The following is an 18,703-nucleotide window of genomic DNA, read 5'->3' on the forward strand; positions in this document are numbered from 1 at the left end:
GCGCCCTAAGATTCCCGCGCCGGCGATGATCAATGCATCAAGATTCCCACACGACCGACCGATATGCGCGCACGTCCCGGGCGTTAACCGTTAGAACTCTAAAATTATTCATATTATTTTGAGCAAATAGTATTCATATTATAATAACGCCGTCACTCAAATATGGCAGATAGTATGTTTTGTTATATGTTTGCAAGCGACAGAGACGTATATAAAATATATGAACAACCTAAAGAAAGAATCGTAACCAAAGCCACAAAAAAAGGAGTCACCGCTGCAATCAAAGTACAGAGGCGATCACATATCTACCACACAAACAACACAAGTGTCCCCCTACCTCCAAATCAAAGACTAAAGAGTCTTTAAAGTAGCAGTACAAAACAACAACCCACGTCTACTCTACATCCAAAGAGAACAGATGGACACAGCTTGCCTAGGGCTAGAAGTTCCTCGGATGCTCAAAGCTCAGAGGTTGCTGATACAATGGTGCCTGCACAAGACGGAAACCAATAATTAAGATTCTTCATCGGTCAAGGATCACCGGAAACAGGGTGTCGCATCGGCATACCTGAAACTTAGCCTGCCTGAAGTGTTCGAAGGAGTATGCATACATCATGGCAGGGTTGGGCCACTGCATGCAGAAAGCATCCTTTGTGTTCTGGTTGTATCCGAAAGCAAAATATGGGTTCACCGATGGGTTAGCTAGGTTCCTTGACATGGGGCTGAATGAGGAAACATCTGCCTCGTACTGAACAAAAGGAGGCTGAAGAATATTGCATGCTTGCAGACCAAAATTCTGGTACGCTGCGGGTCCTCTAACGTACCTGCAGAAGTTTGAGCAAGTTACTTGGTATGACAGATCATGTGGATACAAAAGAGACTGGAATAGAATGAGATGACCTGTACCTTTCATAACTCCGATCATAATCTGGATCAGTGCGGTCCTTCTCCATATCTCGGAAAATGGCAACCCTAGATGCACTATCTTTGCTATGGGTCTTTTCGATCTCCTCTAGTGCATATTCCTGCTCATCCATACTGGAAGGCAAGCTTCTCCTGTCAATTGAATCAGCAGACGATGATCCATCCCCCTCCAAACTGCTAGAGCCACTAAATATGCGGGCACGTGCTCTATCATATTCCTCCTTGCGCTCTTCCACAGATCTCACTGCACCTTTTTTGAGTCCCAGCTCGACATCATCACTCAGGCAACCTTTCATTGGCCTTGGACGAATGGCAATCTTAAATTGTTCAGCAATTTCCTTTTCATTTTGTTTTGGAGGAACTTCTGATAAACAGATAGCTGGATATTTGCTATTAGGTGTTTTCCTGGCTATCACCCTGCTGCCTAGACCATCTACCGAGTTGTCGAGTGACATGGTATGAAGCCCATAGTGCTGAGCAACACGATGTGCAGCACACCTTAGATAGGAAGTCGGTAAATGCTGAAATTCAAATTGATGTTGATCAGGATTCTGCATGAACCTCTGGATGGCCAACTCCATTCGCAGAACTGAAGTTTAAAGACAAAGTAGATACATAATGAGTATAAAGTTCATAGAAGAAAAAAAATATGTAAAGGAGTTTATAAACTTCCACTTCCTTCAACCTACTAAATTTGTTTTCAACCAAATAGCAAGTGTGGTAAACAGTAAAAAGTTATGATAAAAACAAGCACGAGGATGTGTTGCAATCAACTATCAAAAGTTCAACTATGCCAGCGGATGAAATACCAGAGAAGTTGTCTTGATTAAAAACCAACATATGTACTTGGACCCTTTCCACATTAAAAATAAGTTAAGCAACCAAAGAAGTAAAAAACCAAAAAATAACCATATTTTATTAGCCAAGTAACCCATAATAGAAAATGTATGCAATTTTGAAGTGCATACAACTCGAGATTTAGCTACAAATAAACAACTTAAGGTTGATGCTGGCTCAATTAAAATGACAAGTCGGATATCCAAAATTGACATATCATGCACCTCACGATAGGTGCATTAAGAGTCTCTTTGGAAATATCCTAAACACCTAAACAATTTATCTTCATTTTATCCACAGTTAAAACTCTCCCAAATACACAAAGTGAAAACATTTCCTAATCTTTCTCTTCTATTAAGATATACAATTTCCTAACCATGGAACATACAAAAGTGTTCTGTAATCCTTTTTTATCTAAAGAGAGAACAACAATCACAGGAATGCCACTCTCCACTTTATCCAACTCATTTAGTTCCATGATGATATCTTCTTCAATGTGTTGTCAACGATAGACCCAAATTCAATAAAATTCAATGATAGATCCAAATTCTAAAAAGATTTTGCAACTAGGAAATTTTGATCTGTCTATTCAGCTGTAACTTTAGGTTTTCCCTTGGTGTTGCTAAAGTTGGATTAGTATAATTAGATTCTTTGACATATTTTCCCTTGGTGTTGCACTATATTGGTTCTCATCAACTAAAACAAGATCACTAGCAAGTAGTAAATATCATGGGTTCTCATAATGAATATAAAGTTAAACTTTATGTTCGTAGTCATAAGTCTTGCTTAGAACCCTTGGTTTCCAAAAATTTGACCAGAATACATCCTATAATGGCTCTCATCAAGCAGAAAAAGAATATCATTAGCAAAATCCTGTGATACATTTTCTACCACCTGGCAATTCATCATGGATTGTACCTACAATGTGTAGCACCAAGAAGGGAAAGGGGGGTCGTCTTAGTCAAATATGACAAGTGGCTATTCTTGATCCTCTTTGTCCATAGGCCAAGAAACACTGAATAAAGATGAACTAACCTGGATTGGACAAAGCTTAATGTAGAAAACATGCTTGGGCCACACAAATCAAAATGTTAATAAGGTATCATGGAGATCCCTTATGCATATGAGATAAGTCAATTGAGTTGCCCATGGATCGCCCAAACCAAGGGGGTCATAGGTGACAATTCCTTGTTGGCACACCAAGATATGGGATATCGGTGTTGGTAACTCACTAGCATGATATGTGCTGAGCCATTGGATTCAGTATGATACATTCTACAAGATGTCATGTTATGAACTCTTTATTCTAAAAAGAAAGTCCAACTGCTAGCAGTGATGGACTGCCAAACGAATCAACATGATCTACCAGCAGTTTGGCCAAAGACATTTTAGAAATACGCAGAGATCAAACTTTTCATCATATGATAAACTCTTCATTTCAATTATGACAACAGATCTACCAGCAGTTTGGCCATCAGTACTGTTTTCCATGGAAATCAATTTGGCAATTCCCAATCACAAGATTGGGTAGGCAATTCTCAAACATTTTGTTCATCAAATTCAAGTTAAAGGTATCACAATTAGAGATCGCAGCGACTATCTTATGATGGTATTCTTTGGAATCGAAGGAATCATCAGCAAAGATGGGCGTTTCCATCTCAAGGAACGAAGGAACTATTAACCCACAACAGATCTCTTCATCAACAGTCAATCAATCCAAACCATGTCAAATTCATTTGCCCACGCTTCATCTACCATACTAGATCCAGATCAAATCAGAATTCACACGACGAATTAACACGCAAGAATTCCCACAAAGAGAACCATGTTCTTCACAATCCAACAACAAACCCTAAAACTACAATCCAACAAAAGTAGCCACACGAACCGAAGTTACATCAACGGCCGAATCAAATCAGAAAGAATCCAAACCCTAAGCAAGAAATCCATTGACAATACATCAGAATTCGAGTGAAGAACGCGTACCGGTGAGCCGATGGCGAGGATTCTCGAGAGCATCAACGAGGAAGGAGTCCACCAGGGCGAGAAACCCCTCCCTCTCGTTCTGCGCGTCCGCCGCCGGAGGATCCATAGATAAGAATTATAAGAGGGAGAAAAAGAAGGGGAGAAGGACGACAGACAACTTCCCCTTAGCTTCTCTCCCCGCCTCCGCCGTTGCAGCGAAAACAGAGTAAGGGCGAAGGAAACGAGGGAGAGGAGGGGAGAGCTTTTGTGTCATCTCGATGGAAGAATCCCGACCGTACATCGGTCGTCAGACAAGTTGACCGACGCGGGTTCTCGAACGCGAAGCGATCCGGATCCAGGGATGGATTTTGATAAGTCCCCGCTGTCCAAAGTGTGGACGCAACCCCTCGATATCTTCCCCGTAGATCCTACCATCGAGCTCCGTGGTGGCCGTTAGATTTGTCCCAGATCTTGTCCGGTTTAGATTGTGGCGGCGCGATCACGATCCAAGGATGGATTTGTATGATGTGATCTCGGCCGTCCACAGAGTTACGTAACCGCTCAAATCTTTCCCATCATCTACTCGGTTGTGAAGACTGGATGGAGCCGTAGGAAGGAGATGCAGAGTTAGATTTAACCAAAGATCATGTTCAGTTTAGCTTGTACCGCCGCGATGAGGATCCAGGGATGGATTTGTATGATCTAATCTCGGCCGTCAACAATGTTGGCGGATCCCCTCGTATCTTTGATGCGGGTCCCACCATCGAACTCGGTGATGGAGGATCAAACGGTAGCATGCCTACACACTCTCGCGGCCTGCAACGTGACAAGAATTACTTACAACAATAACATCTTTCAGAGTTGCAGTATGAAATTTACAGGAATCGACGCTAACCTCATCCACTCGCCGGTTTCCTTTGCATGCCTTTCCGCTGGCTTATACAGCACCATTCCCTCTGTGCATCGAGCATCCTCCTCCTGTTTACCAATAAAAATGGCATAAACTACATGACCCATTTTTCTTTGGTAAATAATATGAGGTTACCAAGTGAAATATCAGCTATGATTTCAACAGCGAAAAAACTAAAGAATTTTATGTTATTCATGAACGCTGTCATGCATACCCAACAGGTGCGCTACTCAGTTGCGTCAATAGCTCGTGTGTAACTTGCAAAGGAATAATGAAAAGAATCTCTAGCAGTCATGTTTCAGCAACACAAATGGTTCATATTTACAAGGAATAATAATTTCTATGTAGCTGTTGAACTGCATTTAAAATCATAGTCTTGAGAGAAGCTTGTATGATCTTGGGAGTAATATAGGTGTGGACAGGATTGGACCCATATGGATCTATCAGTTGCTGCAACTAAGGTTTGAGGAGATTGTATTCTCCTACTTATAAATCAGTTGTTAGTGACTAAACGAGGACGAGAAGCATCAGATCTTAACCTAACAACATCCCAAAAACGCTAATAAGAAGCAATCTCATGTCCCAACAGAAAGAAACTGAATTTTCAGCAATCTAATGAACCTGAAAGATTAGTCCAGCTTTACCTTTCCTTGATCCATGCAAGTCTGGAACTGCACTAGTCTCCTCTCAACTTCGACAACAAGAAGCCTTCTTTGCCTGCGAGCAACTCTCCCTCTGCCTTCTGCACTCTTATCCTAACATTGTCCACTTACAGCAATTAAAATTCAAGTGGGCTAACAACAGAACAATGTATTTCACTAATAGGTGAGCTTCATAAGAATAATAAAATTTCCTCGAGTGAAACCTGCACTAAGCACATTCGAAAAAGCACAAAAAACAATTCATAGATGTAGATTTCAACCTACCAAGGTTCTTAACATACTAAGCATGAACAACGACAACAACAACAAAGCCATATGTCCCAACAATCTAGGGCCGACTACATGGATCTTTTGCTGTTATTGAGATCTCTAAGAAGTCATTTGTTAAGCGTTGGAAAATATAACAATGAAGAGGATGAATAACACTATGGAAACCAACTATAAAAAACAAACATAAGATCAAGAACACTATAAGAAATGTATCTAGGCTTGAAACATGTATAAATAATTTCCTAAAAATGATATTTGTATCCTCTTCTCAATAAGATTGTTATGTGTTTGATGCATTTAGTGGATATGACAAGTCTTTAGAAAATCTGTATTAAGCAAATAATAAAGAATTTTCGAAGAGAAATTAGAGAATGTCTAATTCAATCACTTGGAGAGTTATTTTTGAAGTAAATAAAGAAGAAGAATACAAAAGAGATTATTTTTTATAATTTACTCTCAAATACATATTTATAGATATTTTCACAAAAGAGACAATCATTGGTAAATAACTACCAAAATAATTATAAAAGAAACTACCTTTTCAAATATCCAATAACTATAAAAGAAACTACATTTTTTATATATACTAATATTTGAATAATTTATAATATTAAGTTTAGAATAATTCAATCTTTATTTATAATTTCTATTAAATCATTTCAAATCTTCCTCTATCTCTTCTTGTATTACTAACATTAATTATTTCATCTCTTCTAACTATAGTATTTGGAGATCTCCTTAGCACATGCCCATAGCATCTTTTGACTACGTACAAACCTTTTTTTTTCTCCATATATTTTTTCATTAATTTTCTTAATAAATAAATAGCTTCTATGATTAATCTTCCAAGCATCAAATCAAATTGATTTTCAAAGATATTAAGTCTTATCCTAATTTCTGTAACTCTTTTCCAAAAGTTCATAGTAAAACTCATGATTTTAATTCTCTATAATTTAAATAATTTTGAATGTCACCTTTATTTTTATAAATTGACACTAAAAAACTATTTCATTTGCCAAACATATTAAGATTCCCATTGCATATAAAAAAAATTTGCAAAACATATAAAGATCTAACAATCAAGGTTTGTAATTTCGTACCATACCAGAGTATTGAGCTCAGCTCAGTACGGTACGAGTATACCAAGCAGTACGTTTTGGCGTACCGTTCGGTATATAAATATATAATTAAAAAAGTTAAATAAAAAAGGATGACGAGACGAAAACGCCTCGTTTCTTCTGTCGGCATGGGGAGAAGAAACATCGCCTCGATGACGTTCGGTTTCTTCTCCCCGAAAAGCCTCGACGAGCACGGATGAGGAGAAGTCGTCGATGACACCGAGGCCTCGTCGCCTCAGACGAGGAAGAGGCGACATCTCATCTGCGGCATCCGGCGAGGGAGGGCGACGACGGATCGAGATCGTCGAGGGAGAGCGATGTCGGATCTCCAGGTTCTCCCTCTTCTTCTCTCTCTTCTTCCTTCTCCCTCGGCTAATACCGTCCGGTTGCAGGCGACGATGGTCTAAATCGACCATCACCGATCGATTTCGGGGGTAACGGGACAGAAACAGCCCCAATCGACGGTACCGCCCGGTACGCCGTCCGCGTACCGATCTGCTAGCGGACCGGTACGTACCATCCGATACAAGTGGTATCATTCGAAATTAAAATCCTTGCTAACAACATTAGATACCCACCAGCATCACCCACACTCGGACCAACATAAGCAGAACAAGAGAAAGAAAAAAGGCTGGTAGAGCAACAAGAATAGAAAATTTGATTTCATTTGTCTTGAGAATCTGATCCAGTTCAAGCATTGCTCTATATAGAAAGTTTTCCTTTAGTGCAGTCACAACATCACAAGATAATGTATAATTGATTAGAACATCCAGATGAAAATTATTCAACTTACGTCTCAAGATCCAGCTTCAGCTTTCGAATGCAACATGAGATAAATGCTGGAAGGGAGATCCATTCATTCCAATTCTGCTTAACATTTCATAAGTCCCATCGATAAAGCCCTATGGTCTTCTTTCAAAGATCATGAAATAAATCTTCTGAGCATTTGTTCCCTAAAATTAGAAGAAACATCAATAAGAACAAGGGTAAACATCTCAAGATTATTTTTGAAGTGACTCTTTATCTTCTAGCATTATAAAGCAAGTGATACTAAATTAGCAATGAAATAGACACACACAACAATCACCTCAGCCCGAGATTGCCAAAAGTGCAAACTTTTCTGAACTTTATGCAAATTACATAATATACACTCCATGATATCTTCTAACATAAAGGATGTCCTTGATGCTCTGGCTGTGATTTGCAATATGGAGTTACAAATTGGTTAGCCTAAAAAACAGTTTCTGACCGTTTCTTACGGTATTGTGAATAAATCAGAATATTAACTTAAATAAAGCGCATCATAAAGTTAAAACAGCACAAAAAAAAACATGAAGAGTATGATTAGCTCAACAAATTAATTTGTTCTTTTGGGATCTCACTTTCTAAATATTTGATACGTATGGTCGAATCACAAATTCTAAAATCCACTGATTCTGAACCAGGTTAATATTAGATGAAATCATAGAGCCGAATAATTGAAATTAAACATAGAATAGAGAACGATAGTAGAGTGGTAGAAGAAATATTAATACTTCATATCAATTTACCATCGATTCAAACATGTAATAAAAGGAACAGGTAAAAGACAATTACTTCCAAGTATATCCGCACATGGTAAAACACGTTAGAAATAGTAGAGGAAGAGACTGGAAAAAGTAAAGGATTCGAGTCCTCGAAGGAGCTACCAAATGGCCAAATGAATGAGTGACAAGCATGATCTGGCTAACAAATTTCCAAGTACTACAATGCATTCCCAATTTAATTTCCAGAATATATCATCCATTAAACATCAAAGATCAAAACCAAATAGGTATTGGTCGCTTCGGTCCAAGCAGCTTCGTACTCCACCGTTAAAACCCACCACTACCTCATATTCCCTTTATCAGAGCAAAGCACAAACACATGGAGGGTGGCACAAAACATGAATAATTTTGTAACCCTAGATTGGTCTACCACCCAAGAAAATTCTTTCAAGCAAAAATGACCGATTCTTGATATGAAATTGAATCTCGATACAATTTCTTCATATCAGATCGGTTAAGTCAATTCCGATACTAGTTCTTGCAACCACTACAAACATGCCGCCGACATGAAGTAAAATCTTGATACGATTTCTTCGTATCCTGAAACCGCTGCACGCCATGCCATCGATGGCCAAAAGAGAACTCTAAGAGCGGATCACGGAAACCCGCAACGAAGGCGCTAGGATGCACCAAATTCACAAGAACAAAACCGGATAGCACGAATCATGAACAACATCTTGATGTGGAATCAAGAAAATCCGTTCGACACCAAAACTCCACCGGTCGCAACGCATCATCAAGAAAAAACGACAAACGAAATGGAATCTCGATACAATCTCTAGGTCTCGAAAGCGCAAGACGGTTAGGAAAGGACCAAAGAGATGATATCGCGAAGGGCTCACGATTAAGTGCTGATGACAGACAGCAGTGTTCACTTACTGCCGTAGATTTCCCCCTTCATCAACCTTTTGATTTTTTGTCTTTATTTCTTCGTTAATTTCTTCAGAAGGTAAACAGTTTTGTTTGTTTATCTTTTCTGGCATACAGCTTAGTTAATTTGCAGACAAATTCTCCAATCATTGTATTTTATTTTAGTTTCCAAAATGTCTTTCTATCAGCTGCATTATTGATTCCATACAAAGGATTTAAAGGTTGGACCCAAAAAAAAAAAAAAATCATTATGTTGGAGTTTTTATTGTTAGCAGTGCTGTGGAGAAGTGTAACCGCAGGTGTTTCAGCATATGATGCAGCTAAAAATCCATAGATTTAATTCAATAATCCTCCGCATAGTAAGATATTCTTCGACTATTTGTATGATCCGAAGAAAATAAAATATGTTATAAAAAAATATTATTGACATCTTAGTCGGTCCGAGATAGTTTGGACTCATATGCATAGTACTATTAGAAACCTTAAGTTCTCGTGGCATCATCTTCAGGAAGATCAAAGTGATAAGAGATTTTTCGATCTAATCCATCTTATGCTTAAGTTAGTAATATGAGATTTGATTCAATAATACTCTCATAGTAGGATATTCTTCAAGTATTTCGGACATCATATGATATGAAGAAAAAAAGAAAATAGTATATTAAAAAAAGATATTATTGACGTCTTACTCAGTCCAATATAGTCTAGACTCATATGCGTATGACTATCCGATGTGTCTCTGAAGTGGGAACCCTAAGCTTCCGAGGTATCACTTTCACAAAGATTAATGTCATGAGAGGTTTCTCTACCTAATCTATCCGATACTTAAGTTAGTAACATGAGATTTGATTCAATAATACTCAACACAGTACGATATTCTTCAAGCATTTTAAGAATCGTATGAAACGAAGAAAAAAAGAAAACGATGTGTTAGGAAAAAATATTATTAATGTCTTAAGCAGTCCAACATAGTCTGAACCCATATGCTTAGGACTATCTGAGGTGTCTCTGAGGTGAGAACCTCAAGCTCCCGAGATAACATTTTCATGAAGATCAAGGTCTTAAGAAGTTTCCCGATCTACCAATTTAAAAAAAAAAAGTTTATGATTGTCATTCTTATCGTTCGTTCCATGTTAATAATTTATGAAAATGGTTCAGCCTAGTTGCCATATTTGATCCTTCCCAAACCTATCTTTGGCTTTAGTCTCTTTAACTACCAAGCAATACAAGGCAATGAGAAAGCAAAAAGTCATTGTATATATTCATTTTGCACGGGATATATTGCTCTTCAATTCTTTTACACTACTTAAATTGATAGAATTATTCCATTGGAAAATAATGATGAAGTCTCCTATGTATAGATTGGATAAGGTGTTCATGAGATGGTCGCTCCGGGGCTATTCGAGTTATTTACATAGAGATCAAGGGCAGGGAGAGGATTTCTCGACTCGATCCCTTTAATAATCAAATTTATCGAGCTTAAGGATGAAAATAATCAATATGGTGATAAATTAAAGTCTAATATCCATTAGTATTTCAAAATAACCTTTTATGCGTGTTAGATGAGGAGACAAATATTTTATGAAATATTTCTAGAGAGGATAGCTTAAAATTATCTTTCTTTTTGTCTTTTGGCCGTGTAGGCACAAGAGGAGGTAGCCAATAATCATCGTCTCATATTTACGTCCACATGGGAAAACAAAAACAAGATTTACATCCACATTGTTGTTGATGAGATACTCGAGGAGGGCACCTCATACACTACTATTCGATCAGTATGTATTCAACCATCTATAGTACATGCATCACCTAAGCTTCTTGGGTACCCAATCTCTTCGCAAAAGCTCCTTTGGACCTCTAACGCAAGCTCTTCCACACTCAGTTGGCATTCGAGTCCAATCTGCAAACAACAAGAACAAGAGATCGAGGAAGTATAAGGAATCAGAATTCTCTTCCACTACAAGTCTCATGATCGAGGAGCAAAAAGATGATGATCGGTTTCTGGAAGGAGAGAAAGATGATGATTGGTTGCAGGGTGCAAAACCTTGATGACGAAGGAGTAGAGCACGGTGTCTTCCATGCTGCTGATGTTGAGGTGGAGGATTTCGAACGCCTGCCTCTCGAGGACGGTGATGATCTTGACCACCTGACCCGGGATGCGCTTGGAGAGCGTCCTCAGAAGCACGTTGGAGCCGGAAAGCTTGGCCTCGACATCCGCGACGGGGGAGTTGCAGCAGGCGCCGAGCTCCTTGACCGTGTCGGGGCTGCTGGACGTCGGTGATGGTGTCAGCTGGAGAAGCGGCCGTGGGCTCGGAGTGGGGCTGGGGCTCAAGCTCTTACGCTTCTTCTTGGCCTCCAGGGAGTGCAGGACCTGCTGCAGCTCCTTGATGAACTCTATGGCTCCTCCGATGATGGATGCTTGGTCTCCCTTATCGCACATCACAGAGATCAACCAATCAATCGGTGAGCGCACATCAGGAAACACGGAGAGAAGCGAGGGAGGACGTGGTTTACTTACCCTCTTGATGTAGAAGGAAGGGGTGAGGGTGCGCAGGACCTTGAGATGCTCGTTCATCTGCCTTCTCCTGTTCCTTTCGACGGCGATGTGGGACATGGCTGCGGAGGGAGGGAGCGGAGCTGCAGCTGAAACCCTAACCTTGACGACATATTAATACCGGTGGTGCGTGCATGCAGGCAGGCAGGGTGGGTGGAGGGGAAGCAGAGAGTGGAGTGGGGTTGCGGACCTGGAGGGGGCATTCAATGGCGTGGCTGCGCCCTCGTGAGCAGAGTGGCAGCTAATACTCCGAGTGGCCACCGCAGGACGCACGCACGCACAGGACGGGGTGGGTCTGGCTGAACTCGCTGATCACAAACTCGGACAGGCTTCATTGATAAGGAGGAGGAAGGGAGAAGTGAGTCACTTCAGTCCGTGGCATTCACTCCACAGTCACGCTCTCACGGGTTTCTCTCAACCCTAAACAAGCAAGCGCTTCTGCCGTGAACCCCCTCCTTCCTTCCTTCCACCGAGTCATGCCTCCACGGATGCATCGCCCGCACATCAAAGAATCCCATCCTTCCTTTTGTCCACCATCGTATGCTTGCTACAAATGCTGACACTTCTTGATAAGTGGCAGGTGAGAGTAGTTCTTTTTTTTCGCTTTATTAAAATAAATATTTTTATTTTTTATTTTTTGCATATATTAATTAATATTCGCTAGGCTTCATCTTTACAAGATATCTAAACATTAGAGATAAGAGAGAGGACCTGCACTGGATTCATGCCAACTGTGATGGAGCATAGGTTTCATCTAAACATCCTGCACAAGTTGATATATCCATTTAAAGATATTCAAAACAATAATGTAATTTGTGTTGTTTTACTGCTCACTTTATGAATAAATATAGTATGAACAGATGTCATACCTCCTGCCATCAGGCTTTTTTAGGCTCTGCATTCATTTATGCTGCTTCAGTTCCTTCAGAATAGTCGTGATTATGACAAGAAAGCAATTTTATCATCCCAGCTTGCAACATTACCGACTCCAATTAGGGTTTGAATGGCACCAATAAAAATCTAAAACTATTGTCATGACAGCAGCTTAAGGGAGATGCGTTTAGAAATCCTCTACCATCACAAACATCTCGCAAAGGTGATTATGATGGCAACAATATGGCGAATATTTTTGCTTTTTCACACACAACATACAAATGTGCTGAGTTTATCATTTGAACTTGGAAAAGAACACAATTTTGTTTACATATATCATGTCACTTTAGAAGCCAGATTTCTGCTGTGTCATGCAATCAAGGCAAGTATATTACAATACTGTGACTACTATATGTGAGAATTTTTTTTGTAGAAAAGGAAAATAGCCCTTGGTGAAGAACCTGCGGTGTTGGCATGTAAGTCCCAACAGTTCATCTATCCCATGCTCTTATTCTCTGAAGACATGTACAAGAAATCCTTGGATAAGAGAACTCTCCAGCTCCCAAAGCTTTCACAGTAACCTAACAAGACAAAGCTTTCATAATTATCTTAATTGAATGAAGTGTTAAGATAAATCTAGAAGATGTTCAATCTAATGGTATTAGATAATGTTTGATTTGTTATGGGCTCCGACCACCACAACACAAATAAGTTAAATTACCTGGTTTTGGTATATGACAAATGACAAATAGAACTGCAAACATTTTTCTTGAATGTACTAAAACACTTAAACTATGTCATTAAGTGGAAAAGTAACAAACTCAGCAACCAAAAATGTAATACATACAAGATAGATACTACCTTAACATGTACTGATCTATAATGGACAACATTATCATATAAAGTTTCCTACATTGCGAACCTCATGTTCCTATTTCCAGCAGTATGATAATCTGTCTGAATCACATCGATAGAACATGTCATTTGCAGAGATAATGAAATAAAAATTCAATAGCAACAAAAGTTCGTCAGCCAACCCACGACAGGAATAAAAAAATCCAACCCAACACTTCATATTAAGGCTTGCAAATATTATCAAAGTCATGATCATTTTTCATTATCCCGACAAATCAACTCATTCACATGGTGTAGACAGCTAAAATTAGAATCAAAACATATGAAACTCCATATAGTCAACTTGGAAAATTATCATGTATCAGATATTACAAGGAATATGCATAGTTATCTGCACACATAAATAGAGTAGGACTAGCAATATGATTTGGATGTAATTAACAGGGTACAAACAAACAACTTTTTTGAATAAAGTTATCCACCATAAGTACACCTCCAAGTCACCAATGAGCAATAATAGAGTACTCAGGAAGTGAAAGGGCAAACTGACAAACAAAATGTCCCAAAAGAAATCTAACCTCCGAATGCTGACTTTTGGATCAACTTAGATAGAACTTGTGCCTCGATTCACTGTTTAATATGAAAAAAATTGATCAGCAACTTTAGGAACAGTTATGTTAAAACATTCAGATAAACAATTAGTTATGCATAATTAAGTATACTATATATGAACACAGACTGTTTACTGTGTCCATGCCACCTTGTGATGCCTGACGTGAAAGTGGATAAATAGCACTATGTACAGAATATTATGCGGCCAGCATGTAATTAGCACAGGCATCACTCAGCACCCTCATCCAGATGGTAGGAAGCAAATAACAAAATAGAAGAAGGAACTAGATTTCAATGCACAAGCCCTGTATGGTCTTTTTTCTAACAATGAATAGAAACTTCTTGCATCAAAATTTTGGGAACAAAAAATGAAAATATTGTGGTGCATATGAGTTTATTTATGTGGAATAGCACCTGCATTCTGCTCAACTATCCTGCTGTCACAGTCTTACTTTTTGTCCCTAGGATTATTGAAAGCAGAAAATTAAAGCTTCCAAAATTTTAAAACAATGGAAACATCTTCAAGGAAAAAAAAACACAAATATTTCATAAGTCACTAATTCTTATTTTATATGTCCAAAACATCCAATAGAAATAATGCGGAACAATATCTTAAATCATAATATTTTAAATCAAAAGGCATTGTAACTGTATATTACCTCCAAGAGATTTCTCGAAGTTCGCCAATTGAGTAAGAAAACCATGATTAGGGGCTATATGTGGTCGCTTGCTCCTAACTAGTGCCAATGCATCCGAAAGACTCATCCGATGCTTCTTCATCAAATAAGCAACAACAACAGTGACACTGTAAAATAACTATTAGCAGCTAGTTGATTGCACCAAACAAAATGTGTAAGTATTATATTTTTTCAAATATTTAGAACTTCCACACCACAAAATGAAGATTTCCAAATATTTATTCTTTAATTTAATCCCACAGCATTTGGTATCAAACCAGAGACTTTCAAGATTGCTGCCCAAAAAATATCACATATCGCAACTAGCATGCCAGAAAACATATTTCCTGTTAAGATACCTAGCCATACACCACATATAAGAATTATAATGCAGCATCTAAAAAGTTAAAAGGATGCATGACATTGCATACAATGAAATTATTGTGGAGCTCTGATGCTAATTGCAGCCGCTTAAAATGATAATTATATGTAAAATGAAAATCACAAACAATGATGACTCAGAATAGCCACCCAAATATGACTAACTTCCTCATATTGCATATCAATATAAATATAATACCTACTTACCTAGTACAAATACCTGTAGCACAAACTATAGATGCAGCCTAACTACAATATGCCTATGTGATCATACACCAACCAAAACTATCTCATAGAACATTCGAAACTCAACATATGTTTTGATGTGTCCTAGTAAATTAATGAACCGAAAAGAGAATATGCACAATTTTGAATCTCCAAAGGAACCACCATCAGTAATGCTTTCTTACCAGGATTTGGATTTGAATCCTGCCCATACTTTATCTTGGAAATTACTATTAGATTAATCAACTTGTATATTAATGCAACCAGAACTTTATCATGTAATTTTGATTTACTTGTTGAGATGAAATACTATGAACATTTTTAGCTAATACTACTTCTCGATGATTAAGACCCTTTAGGAAATGATGAGGTATATAGTCTTCAATGAAGATGGTCGATCAAGTTAGTGTTACATTTATATTCTGATTCTAATCAATATTTGCACCATTGTTATGCATTAAGGAATATTAAACAATTGTGAAGAATTATGTAAATAAAATTGTGTATTTGAATATGCTTGCCACAATCTTGCTGGTTGTTTTGACTTTTGAGGATACTCAGATGAATAATTGATCTCATTATGAGCTCATAAAAATAAATACAAGTGAATCCGGATCTTGTAGGCATGAAAATACTGTTTTTGCATCTGGATTTTAGCTTCCTGCAAAATTATAGAAGGCCTTGGAGTTTGAAACTCACAATGCAATTTTGAATCAATCACTCCATTATTCTTTTAAATAGTGCTTTCATTCAAAAGATTTTAAAACCAGCTTAGCAGTAAACAACAAGCTTACCTTCTTGACATTCCTGCAAAGCAATGAACCAACACGCCACCACCTGCACTTCTAGCTTCATCAATGAAACTAAAGCATTCATCAAAATACTTATCCAACTCTGTGCCTGGGGTGTCAAACACTAGATACAATAAAAGAAGAAAAGAATTAGTCCAAGAATTTTATATACTTAAAGTAAGTTGTGCATTTATCAAGGGAAAAGAAATGCACAAATGTTGGTTTCAGAAAACTTATTTCTTAATTACATAAAAGTGTCGTTAGAACTTCTTGACATTTTACTGCTACCAATTATAGGCTGCAGATGGAGTGAGAATCCCTGGCAATCACCCTAAACGGATAGCAAACAAAAACATCTCTATGTTTTGCATCATCTTTACAAGAAGGGCATATTAGATTCCTTATATTAGTGATAAGGAAATCAAAGCAAAAACAACCTTCATAAGCAAGAGAAGAGAACTAATTTAAAAGATATAACTTGCAGATATTTAATTGGTGATAGATCTATTGTGTAATCGTTACCAAGTAACCAATATGAATACGATCTGACTATATATAAGAAATCAGGCTTCAAAAAATTGCTCTATGTTATAGTTTAACAGTCGAATTGAACTTTTGCTTAGGCAAGAATCTGAAAGCTTTTCAATATGATGCCAAATGGAAGAACCTGACTTGCAACAATAGGAAACACATTGGATTTGAACAATGCAGGTTACAGTTAGATGCAATATTGCCCAACTTCAGACCATCTTCTGCCAGCTCAGGGCATAGCCAGAACCTACGCGGTCCTATTTAGCCTTCTTTTAAAGGCCAAAGGCCAAATTACTGGTTGGGTCAGTACGATTCAGTTCAGGACACTTTGATGCTACCCTTAGATGAGTCAATCCAGCAGAATTCAGCGCAAAAGGCCCCAGTCCAGCATGGTTACAAATCCTATCTAATATAGTGCAGACACTCCTCCATGGTTTTAAAGGAGATCTATTCAGTCTTGGAAGAGTATAAAAAGTTCAATTCTAATTAACAAAAGATCAACAATTATGATAACTCTGATAACAAACCAGCAAGAAAGGAGCTTTCGGTTTGCTGGACCTACTAACAAGAGAAAAGAAAGGAAAAGTAAGGCAGGAGGGATTTGATATTCAGTCTTCAAAGTAATATTCAGTCTTTGAGGGATTAGATATTCAAATTTCTTGACATTCAGGGAGCAGACAAAACTTTAATTGACATTCTTTACTTTCAATAAGACCAAATAGAGACTATTAAATCAAAATAAAATTAAGTCTTCAGGATGAAAACCAGGGATCATAGTAGCATCGACAATCATACACAAAATTTAGTGATAGCAATTCTTGAACAACACTGAGGACTCACAATAAAGCAAAAATATAACTAATATAAAGAACTGAAACAGTAACACAAAAATTACCAGAAATTAAGTTTCAGAACAAATACAAATAACAGAAGGTGTCAAGCTGTGAATCTCAATAGTTAATGCCACCAAAGCAACAAATAGACAAATTTGAAGTTCTCGGATACAAGCAAGATATTAGTTATCAGTAACCCAATATTCATATTAAAGCACATGTTAAGAAGGCACTAATCAAGAAACTTTCTAGTTGTGGGTCATGTAATCAACCAATTTAACATGCACAGAACAATTCATCATACCATCAATCTTCTTATAGACAAAGTCAATAGGAAATGCAGGGTCCAGGGATTTGGCCACTGTTAAGATGTGGGTGATGTTCAAGTCTTTCAACGCTGACTTGTTAAGCGCCGCGCCAACTGAACCCAGAAACAAACCCTGAGGCAATTGAAGCCGGCAAAGATATCCAAGTATCATTATCAGTTCCAAAATCTAAATCCTTAGAAAAGCTAATAAACTCGTATTCGATTGCCGTTTTGCTCTCGTGTTACCTCCTCAATCTGACATGGAACGTTGTCCTCCCTGGCATATCTTGCAGCACAGAACGCCTGGACGCAGTTGAGAATCCTACCCCTTTGAAGCCCATCCATCTGAGACATGTTTAATCGGATGCCCAGACAAAGCTATTGTTATGCGACAGTGAATTAGGCAGCCAACGGCAGCGTCTCCCTCGTCACAGAGTCTTCCTAGTTCTGTAGAAGAGAGAGAGACTGAGAGGGAAAAACCACCCTAATGTATCCGAATTCGACCACCACAGCAAACTTACCCACACATCGAACACAGTATACAAACAGAATCAACTCAAGAACCTCAATTTCAAATTAGGCTTCGACAAAGAAGTTAACAAACAATTAAAGCGCAAGCTAATCCGCTTCTGAAACAACATTGTAACCCAGCGCTAAAGAATCGAACATTAAAAGCGAATGCTGACGGCTTCAAAGAGACAGAACCCTAGAAAGAAATCAAACCAAAGGGGAAAAACTAACCTCGTATCCTAAATCCGGCCTTTCTCTGCCGCAGCCTACCTTCGATCGATCGAGATCGAGAGAGAGTGAGAGAAGGGGGGGGGGAGCGGGGGGGGGAGGGGGAACAAAAGGCGAGATCTTCGGAAGAGCGATCGGGAAGGAGAGGGGCATCGAGCGGGGAGGCTTCGGTTGGGACGGCCACATC

At 38.5% G+C, this 18,703-nt stretch overlaps 3 protein-coding genes across 4 annotated transcripts; all 3 read right to left on the reverse strand.

The window, feature by feature from the left end:
• Positions 1–275: 275 nt before the first annotated feature.
• Positions 276–9,072, reverse strand: LOC103992444 (uncharacterized). The gene is made up of 8 exons (XM_065192861.1): positions 7,774–9,072; positions 7,480–7,639; positions 5,281–5,391; positions 4,622–4,704; positions 3,748–4,542; positions 907–1,513; positions 569–824; positions 276–490 (listed from the first exon to the last, which is right to left on the reverse strand). Exons 5-8 carry the CDS (start codon positions 3,851–3,853, stop codon positions 440–442), a joined length of 1,020 nt encoding a protein of 339 aa, XP_065048933.1. The 5' UTR covers positions 3,854–4,542; positions 4,622–4,704; positions 5,281–5,391; positions 7,480–7,639; positions 7,774–9,072; the 3' UTR covers positions 276–439.
• Positions 9,073–10,795: 1,723 nt separating this feature from the next.
• Positions 10,796–12,707, reverse strand: LOC135679307 (transcription factor MUTE-like). Of its 2 annotated transcripts, none has more exons than XM_065192900.1 (6): positions 12,563–12,707; positions 12,405–12,456; positions 11,884–12,240; positions 11,658–11,782; positions 11,184–11,567; positions 10,796–11,039 (listed from the first exon to the last, which is right to left on the reverse strand). In XM_065192900.1, the coding sequence occupies exons 3-6, from the start codon at positions 11,894–11,896 to the stop codon at positions 10,923–10,925; spliced, it is 639 nt and encodes a 212-aa protein (XP_065048972.1). In that variant the 5' UTR covers positions 11,897–12,240; positions 12,405–12,456; positions 12,563–12,707; the 3' UTR covers positions 10,796–10,922. The 2 variants fall into 2 exon arrangements, with proteins under 2 accessions (XP_065048972.1, XP_065048973.1); XM_065192901.1 differs by having other exon boundaries at positions 11,658–11,790.
• Positions 12,708–12,842: 135 nt separating this feature from the next.
• On the reverse strand, positions 12,843–18,663 carry LOC103992446 (dual specificity protein phosphatase 1). Its single transcript, XM_009412141.3, has 7 exons — positions 18,520–18,663; positions 18,025–18,225; positions 17,776–17,911; positions 16,111–16,231; positions 14,693–14,838; positions 14,000–14,051; positions 12,843–13,147 (listed from the first exon to the last, which is right to left on the reverse strand). Exons 2-6 carry the CDS (start codon positions 18,130–18,132, stop codon positions 14,026–14,028), a joined length of 537 nt encoding a protein of 178 aa, XP_009410416.2. The 5' UTR covers positions 18,133–18,225; positions 18,520–18,663; the 3' UTR covers positions 12,843–13,147; positions 14,000–14,025.
• Positions 18,664–18,703: the final 40 nt, after the last annotated feature.

This window comes from Musa acuminata, chromosome BXJ1-7 (genome assembly GCF_036884655.1).
Source record: "Musa acuminata AAA Group cultivar baxijiao chromosome BXJ1-7, Cavendish_Baxijiao_AAA, whole genome shotgun sequence".
In the NCBI taxonomy this organism is placed as follows: Eukaryota; Viridiplantae; Streptophyta; class Magnoliopsida; order Zingiberales; family Musaceae; genus Musa; species Musa acuminata.

Coding starts and splice junctions, on each gene's coding strand:
- LOC103992444 (XM_065192861.1), bottom strand. CDS start 3,853: ATGGATCCTCCGGCGGCGGACGCGCAGAACGAGAGGGAGGGGTTTCTC. Junction 1,514..3,747: donor TCCTCGCCATCGGCTCACCG/GTACGCGTTCTT, acceptor TTTAAACTTCAG/TTCTGCGAATGGAGTTGGCC. Junction 825..906: donor TATGATCGGAGTTATGAAAG/GTACAGGTCATC, acceptor AAACTTCTGCAG/GTACGTTAGAGGACCCGCAG.
- LOC103992446 (XM_009412141.3), bottom strand. CDS start 18,132: ATGTCTCAGATGGATGGGCTTCAAAGGGGTAGGATTCTCAACTGCGTC. Junction 14,839..16,110: donor TTTGCAGGAATGTCAAGAAG/GTAAGCTTGTTG, acceptor GTTATTTTACAG/TGTCACTGTTGTTGTTGCTT. Junction 14,052..14,692: donor CTTCGAGAAATCTCTTGGAG/GTAATATACAGT, acceptor CATATTAAACAG/TGAATCGAGGCACAAGTTCT.
- LOC135679307 (XM_065192900.1), bottom strand. Junction 11,568..11,657: donor CTTCCTTCTACATCAAGAGG/GTAAGTAAACCA, acceptor ATGTGCGATAAG/GGAGACCAAGCATCCATCAT. Junction 11,040..11,183: donor TCTACTCCTTCGTCATCAAG/GTTTTGCACCCT, acceptor TGTTGTTTGCAG/ATTGGACTCGAATGCCAACT.